General features: G+C 38.2%; 1 protein-coding gene across 1 annotated transcript; it reads right to left on the bottom strand.

The window, feature by feature from the left end:
* Positions 1-1,316: 1,316 nt before the first annotated feature.
* Positions 1,317-8,378, bottom strand: LOC135088815 (uncharacterized). The gene is made up of 4 exons (XM_063983875.1): positions 8,245-8,378; positions 5,893-6,024; positions 4,376-4,525; positions 1,317-3,370 (listed from the first exon to the last, which is right to left on the bottom strand). Exon 4 carries the CDS (start codon positions 3,086-3,088, stop codon positions 2,336-2,338), a length of 753 nt encoding a protein of 250 aa, XP_063839945.1. The 5' UTR covers positions 3,089-3,370; positions 4,376-4,525; positions 5,893-6,024; positions 8,245-8,378; the 3' UTR covers positions 1,317-2,335.
* Between the last annotated feature and the right edge of the window lie 146 nt (positions 8,379-8,524).

Genomic DNA, 8,524 nt, shown 5'->3' with positions numbered 1-8,524 from the left:
GTGGAAAGGGTTATATCAGTTATTATTCAAGTTATTAAGATAAGTACATAGGTAGATGAGGGGGTAATGGCGCTAGACTAATGAACTGCAGGTGGCGTGGGAATCTGGGAAGAGTGCAGGAGTGTAGGACACAGCCGTACCCTGAAATGCCCTCTCAGTCACCATGCTTACATTGAAAGGCCAACAATTCAGGCTGTTTCTCCTGTTACAACTGAAGGAATCCTATTTATCTGTCACTAGAACCGTAAAAAAAAAAAAAAACACCATTAAAAACCCATGCAACTTCACCTACAGCCTTTGAAAATTATGGCAGTGAATTTAATCAGTTGTGAATTTATAATCAAACCTAATTGTTACCGTGACAGGTGTGTGAAGGTACATTAACCACCACCACTACTACTACTACTACTACTACTACTACTACTACTACTACTACTACTACTGCCAGTCTTTCTACCCAGATATACATTTGCCCAAGACACGTTTTGCCCTCCATTCATGTTGCTTAACCTTTTAACAGAGAGAGAGAGAGAGAGAGAGAGAGGAATACGAAATGCTATTCTTGTTCTTACTGTTGTTATTATTAGTGAGAGAGAGAGAGAGAGAGAGAGAGAGAGAGAGAGAGAGAGAGAGAGAGAGAGAGAGAGAGAGAGAGAGAGAGAGGACCCTGCCTCCCCCTCAAAAAAAAAAAAAAATATAATAGTAATCTTAAGGGGGGACCACACAGATGACTCCAATTTTTCCAAGGTTGTACTTAGAGCTAAAGTCTTATAACCATTGTGTTTCTCATGAGCATTTACATATTCTGACCAAGTTTCATAACTATTGGGTCATAGATAGTATATATTTTATTTGTTTTATATGCGGTCATATAAAATTCAATTTAAAATCGTAGATTTTTTTTTTTTTATGAGATATTTATTTCAGCGTATTCTGAAGACATTCAGCAATGAAACTATGTTCTGGAATTTCTCCTATCACTCCGAAATATGTTGAAAATGCCACTTGGAAAAAAAGTATAAAATTTCATCCTCATTCGTGATTTTTTCAGAAGCAGCAGATTTATTTATTGTCCAAAATCGCTACATACTTTTATACATATATATGCATGTAAAACATGTGTGAAGTGTTAGTTCTGTATTGCAGAAATTACAGGAGATATTGGCCAAGAAAGTGGGAAAAACGTGTTTTCAGAAAATCACAAATAAAAAATTTTTTGAGTTACACGGCTTGAATGGCAAATTACTTTAGTGTCCCATTTTCTAGTACTCTTTCTTGAGTATGTAGATGATAGAAAACGTGAATTGGTAATGGTGGTCTATAGAAATAAAATTATACACTATATGAATTATAAAAAAAAATAAATAAATAAAATACGTGCTTACACACACACACACACACACACACACACACACACACACACACACACACACACACACACACACACACACACACACTGAGTAGGCCTATGTTGTGTGTGTGTGCGCTGAGGGAAAGAAAGGTAATATTTCCCCGAGACCACGTGCTCGCCACGCGGATGGGTATACTAGCTGTCAGGCTAGCGCGTTGTAAACCTGTCAGTTTCCTGCCAAGAACCTGTACGTGACCTGTAGGTACTACGACGCCTCGGCCACATGTGTTCAGACTCTATCGAGACATCCCTCTGGTAGGATGTGTTTCTGCTAATAATTCATATGGAGTATAAGTTTGCAAATATTGGATAAAAATTATAGCGCTCTATTTTACAATTTTTCAGTTCAGCATGGATCAAGAAAGACTCAAACAGATGATACAAACGATGAAGGCAATGAATGAAAGGAGGAGGCGATTAGGCCTCCAAGGCTATTTTATAATAAAGACCGATAGATATGTGATGGTGGACGGTCCACCATCACCACCACCACCATCACCAAATGAGCTCCGGGAGAACTCCCCTGAGTTATAAAAAAAATAAATAAATAAATAAAAAAAAAAAAAAAAAAAAATTGTACACACACACACACACATACACACACACACACACACACACACACCGCACAAGTGAGGTGTGTGTGTGAACACCAAAGGTTTACCATGGGGGTGGGTCAGATTACACACACACACACACACACACACACAAAGAGAGAGAGAGAGAGAGAGAGAGAGAGAGATGAGCAGACGCGTTTATTATAATATATAATATTTTATTTTATTTTGGCCTTTACCGACAAGTTTTACTCGTCTCACCCCTGGGGGCTTTTCGAAGTAGCTGTTTCCTTGGAGAGGGGTTTATTTTTACCAGGGATGGGCCTCTTCCCTCTCCTCCTCAGCTATTTCTACCCAAAAAAGTTACAACTTAGAATCCTCCAGCTTCATAACTTGTACCTTCCCTTGCTCTGAGGCTCTCTTCCTTTCTCATATCTTTTGATTTCTTTCTTCTTCTTTCTTCACTTTTAGTAATGCCTTCTGTTTCAACTGTTTTAGCAATCTTATGAAATGACGCTGATGACATAAACTTGTTTTCAAAAGTCTCTTCCATATCTTCAATGGTTTTGAAACCATTGTTTGATAAGGCAAATTCTACCAATTTCACATTGGCATCAAATTTCCCACGTGGTGCCACCCTGTTGGAGGTATATTGCTGTTCTTCCTCACCGCACACTTCACACTGGGAATGAATTCTTCGTACAGCACCAAACCTCACAGATGATACGGTGGTACTCTGCCTGGATTTGTTTTTACACTTCGGGCACACAAACTCATAATTTTCAAAGAGTTGCAGCAGTTTTTTCTTGCTGATAATGAGGTACTCCTCTTTCTGTGGTTTCACTGGCACAGTTTCTTTTTCTCTCACTTTTCTTTTCAGTAAAGCAGGAGGCATGTCTTCCTTCAACTGCGGCTCATCTGTTGTGTTACTTGTGTCCACCTTTTTTCTCTTCACGAGGGATGGTCCGGGCTGAGACTCTCCCATCGCTGCAGCTGGTAGTCCAGGAGGAGGCTCACATGCTTGTTCACCTTTCTCTGCTGCTTTTTTCCTCTCTTTCCTCTTCTCCGCACTAAGTGCACCCGCGGCTTTCAGGTGAATAGCTCGCTTTGATTTCCGTGCCATGCTGGGTATGTCCTCTCTCAATTTATTTTCTCATTTTAAGACTTAAAGTCTAGACAACTAACTGGTCTTAAATTTTTCTGATATACAAATAAACTAACAAACACAGCACATTTCACTAACACTCATGGTGAAGTGTCCACCAATGATGGTGAAGGAGGTATACATGTAAACTCCAGTCTGAGCAATGAGCAACAGAATTTGTCCAGCTGCATGTCTTCATCGGGCACAAACTCCAGCTCCCGCATCTGTATCATGCCCACCACCACCGTCACCGTGGCAACACTGAAAAGTGGAATCTTATCATTCACACTGTTACAAAAAATATACTCCCATATATATATATATATATATATATATATATATATATATATATATATATATATATATATATATATATATATATATATATATATATATATATATGGATTACTATTCCCAACATTAAAAATTTGTTACCTAATCTTACTTTGATATTTTGCATCCAATATTAACTACAATTTTTTCCTATGACATTTTCCAACTACATTTAAGGGGGTAAATAAAAGGTAGAAGGGTGATTTTAAGGGTTTATGAGGCTATTTAAAGGTTTGGTGTCTTCTAAAGGGTGTTTTTAAGGGCTTAAGAGAATAAATAAAGGGTTTTCAATTTTTAAAGGGTGTTTCTAAGGGTCTCTCAGTTAAAATTAAGGGAAATGTCAATTTTAAAGGATGTTTTTAAGGGTTTAAGAGAATAAATAAAGGGTTTTCAATTTTTAAAGGGTGTTTCTAAGGGTTTGTCAGTTAAAATTAAAGGAACTCTCAATTTCAAAGGATGTTTTTAAGCGTTCAACATTGAAAGCTCCCCCAAACACAGTCACCCATTCACAAACACCCCCAATACACACACAAACACCCCCAAACATGGTCACCCACCTCCCAAACACCCCAACAACACACCCAAACACCCCAAAAACACACCAAAACACATCTAAACACCCCAAAGCACACCCAAACACAGGGAGGAAGGGAGGCATGCAGTTAGCAAGATCAGAGGAACAGTTAGCGTGAAAACAGCAGTAGAAGATAGCTAGAGATGCAACACTGCAGCGATGAGAGAGAGAGAGAGAGGCTAAAGACAGTCAGTTAGAGGAGAGAGAGAGAGAGGCTGAAGACAGTCAGAGGAGAGAGAGAGAGAGAGGCTGAAGACAGTCAGAGAAGAGAGAGAGGCTGAAGAAAGACAGTTAGAGGTGAGAAGTGTACACTGACCTCAAAACACACCAATAAACACCAAAACACCACCAATTCTTACTTATTCTGCTGTGTGACTGACATCTCCTCCCCTCCAGCCTTCAGGGGGACACTCTTGCACTCCCCAAAGTAATCCTGGGTCAAAGTGAAGTCGAGGCCATAAACTTCCTCCTCGTCACCTCCCTCGTACTCCAGCAGATCTCGCAGTGACCTGGAAATAAGATAAGATAAGATAAGATAATTTATTGGTCACATTGTTATACATATATGCATACATGTGAAATTCTTTTTGGCAAAAAACAGGCTCCAGAAGTACTATATATAAATAAAAGTGTGTCACAAAAAAGCATTAAAAGAGTTTCTATGAGTAAAAATGGTTAAAAATCACAATACTGCTGGGGACAAAAGTTTTCTTGTACCGCTCCGTTTTTATCAATGGCAGTGCCAGCCTTCGTCCTGACCTTAAAAACATACGAGTATAACAGTTATTAAGAGGATGAGTTTGGTCCTGCATTATTTTCCGAACTTGTTTTAATGCTGCCTCTTGATATAGATTGTCTATGAATGTTACTGTTGCCCCTAACTTTTTAGCCTTTTTGACTATTTTGTTTAGCTTATTTTTGTCTGATACAGTTAGCTTTTTGTACCAGGTAGTGACAGAAAAATTCAAAATTGACTCTAAGGTGGATTTATAAAACAAGCTGATTATTTTCTTGTCTACATGAACGTTATTTAAAATTCTGATAAAATGAAGTCTTTGGTTGCACTTTTTAATGACTAGATTTGTATTTGCATTGCCTTTGAGTTCATCGTCAATCACAATCCCAAGATATTTATATTCTTTTACCCGTTCCACAGGTTCTCCATTAATACTGATGGGATCTGGTGCATTTGTAAGCTTTTTCCTAAAATCTATTATCATTTCTTTGGTTTTCTTAACATTCAGTACTAAATAGTTATCTGTACACCACTCAACAAATTTTCGTACCTGAGTTTCATAATTTCTACAGTCATCGTTCAATATCTTTCCTATAATTACTGTGTCATCGGCATATTTGATTATGTTACAGTGTGCGAGTGCACACTAGTGCACTCGCACTAGTGGTAGCTGTAGTTGTTGCTGTGGTAGTGACAGTGGTGGTGTAGTATTGTAAATAGTTGTTGTAATTGCTGTATAAAAAGTAGATTTCACAGCGACTTGGGAAATAGTGGCAGTAGTTGTTGTTGTTGTTGTTGTTGTTGTTGTAGTGGTGGTACAGAATTCACACACTCACTCAAGCCATCCTCAGCCCCTCAAATACTCCTGCCTCACTCCACTAGATTCAGGGGAGAGAGAAAGTACTTTTTTCACTCACAAACACTTACAAACACCCCAAAAACACCACAAAACATCCCAAAACACCCCCAAACACATACACACACACCAAAAAAACTTTTTCCACCCCCAAAACACCTTATAACACACTCAAACATCACCAAACACACCCAAAACACCTCAAAACACACTCATTCACTCCCAAAACACAGCAGAAAACGACTTCCTGGGCGACCCTACACGACCCTGCACAAGTGACACACCTGGTCAGCTGCGGGTCAAGGTCGGCGAGGTCATCCAAGCCTACAGTCTCTCACAGTAACTTCTTGTACAGGTTGATGTACAGGGCAGGTTGATGATGGTGAAGTTGTAGATTGCCAGTCCACACACAATGCCTGGAAGTAGTAGTAGTAGTAGTAGTAGTAGTAGTAGGAGGAGGTAAAATACACATATCATTCTTTAAAATGTATAAATTAGTGTTTTGTCTTCAAAAAGCACAAAAATTCAGTCTTTCACTCAACAAACAGCATAAAAAAACACAAAAACACACTTCTTTTCCAAAACACCCTAAAAAAACAGTGAAACTCCCCAAAAACACCCAAAAAATCAGTCTATCAATTCCAAAACACCCAAAAACACACATTTAAACTCAAAAAAATCACTCAACACACTTTTCTATTGTACAAGAAAACCAAACACATTTTTCCACCCCAAAAATCACTTTCCAAAACATCCCTAAACACATTTTCACTCCAAAAACACCCATAAAACACACATTTTCACCCCAAACACACCTTCCACAACCAAAACATTACAAAAACACAGTCTCTCACCCTGAAAACATTTAAACACTAGAAAACACACACACTCGCATCCCCAGCACATCTTTAAAACATACATTTTCACCCTAAAAACATTCTCAAAACACATGTTCACCCCAAAATACCTGCAAAACACATTTTCTCCCAAAAAATACCTGCAAAACACTCATTTTCACCCCAAAACACACTTTTACACCCCAACACATCCCACAAACACACCAAAAACACCCTAAATGAAAAGATCTATCTATTTTAAAGGGTGTTTTAATGGATTATGACCTATAAATTCAAGTGTTTGTCAATTTGTCATGTCTTGTTTGTCAAGTTTGTCATGTCTTGATTAAGTTAGGTTAGATTAAGTTAGATTAGGTTAGGTTAGGTGTTTACTTGGCATTTTGGCCTGTACCGAGGTTCCCACACTGCCAAGTAAGTTTAGTAGGTGACTGAGAAGAATGCATGGTATTATTTTGGCCTGTACCGAGGTTCCCACACCGCCAAGTAAGTTTAGTAGATGACTGAGAAGAATGTATGGTATTATTTCAGGAGAGAACAATAATGCTTGACACATTTATGAGTACTGTTTTTGGATACTGAGAAACTTACTAGTGATGTTCTTGTAACAAAGTAATAGTTTCCATGATATAGGTAATTTGTGTTAGGTGATGCACATAGGTTAGGTTAGGCTAGGTTAAATGAGGTTAAGTTCAGGTGAGGTAAAGTTAGGAATGCCTTCTTTAAAGCTATCATCTCCATTCAAATACTTAAAATTACTGTTATTGTGTTCCCTGCTCATAAAACCTACTTCCCCACAAATTCCCAAGATTACAGCGGGTTGAGGGGAGGACACATCAAATGATATAATATTGAGTTGCTTTATGTTCAAAATCGTCTATAAAAAAGAAGAGACAATAACAAACACCATAATTTTGGGTAAATTTATAGTTTAAGCCAATGTCCCCAATCTCTACCCACGGCTCCCCCAATCCCTCAAGCAAGCTTGGGGGCCTGTGGGGAACCTAACCTAACCTAACCTGCCCACGCAGCTTATGGGTACTTATAGCGACTTCCTATTGGTGCAACTCGTGGTGGTAGCACGTGATTGGCCCGAGGAATTATAGACACAGTGATCCTATCCAGCAGCTACCCACAATTCAAAGCATTAAACAACTCAAGTTCAGGCAACAATACACCATTTATGTTTACCTGTGGACTTAGAAAAAGTTGAGAGCGCTGTGCATTCCCAGGCCTATTGTGGCGTTATTATTAATTTCCGACAAGTAGTGTAATCATTAGAAATGATGTGAATAGTGAGAAGAACAAAATGAGGCAGGTTATTACCACGTAGTGTGTAATGGCTTAAACTATAATAAAACCAAAAAAAAATTACTTAAAATACCAAAGTTTACCCAAAAAGATCCCTAAAACGAGCAAACTTAGCCTAGATACCGAAGTTTAAGGGCAACCCCAACCCGCCCACACCCTAAATACCCCTGAAACTTTAAAATTGCTTAAAATACGTGGGGAAAAAAAAAAAAAAACAACCCTTTAAATAAATCACGAAATTATACGAAGCCCAAAAAAACACACACAAACACAAATCCCTAAATTATCACCCCAAAAAACCCTAAAACTTAAAAATTACCGTAAAATTAGGGGAAAAAATTAAAAAAACATCAAAAATCTTATGAGGAAAACGTGGGAGACTCAGTGCAGTGACCACGGGGCTCCCTATTTCCCTTAATTTCTCCCTTATTTCAGATCCCCCGCGGCGCCTCAGGGTCCCCAGGGGCTCACCATGGATGCAGGGAACAGGTGTACTGGGGGCGGCCTCCGGGGTGGGGAATTACTTGGGAAATTTGCGAAAAAAAAACAAGATTTCTAGGCAGTGTGGTAGGAGTAAACACGGGGAATCTTGATCTTGATCTTGATGGTACAGGTATAACCTAACCTAACCTAACCTAACATATATATATATATATATATATATATATATATATATATATATATATATATATATATATATATATATATATATATATATATATATATATATATATATATATATATATATATA

Source organism: Scylla paramamosain, chromosome 31 (assembly GCF_035594125.1).
Source record: "Scylla paramamosain isolate STU-SP2022 chromosome 31, ASM3559412v1, whole genome shotgun sequence".
In the NCBI taxonomy this organism is placed as follows: Eukaryota; Metazoa; Arthropoda; class Malacostraca; order Decapoda; family Portunidae; genus Scylla; species Scylla paramamosain.
This window is presented reverse-complemented; position numbering and strand designations above follow the sequence as displayed.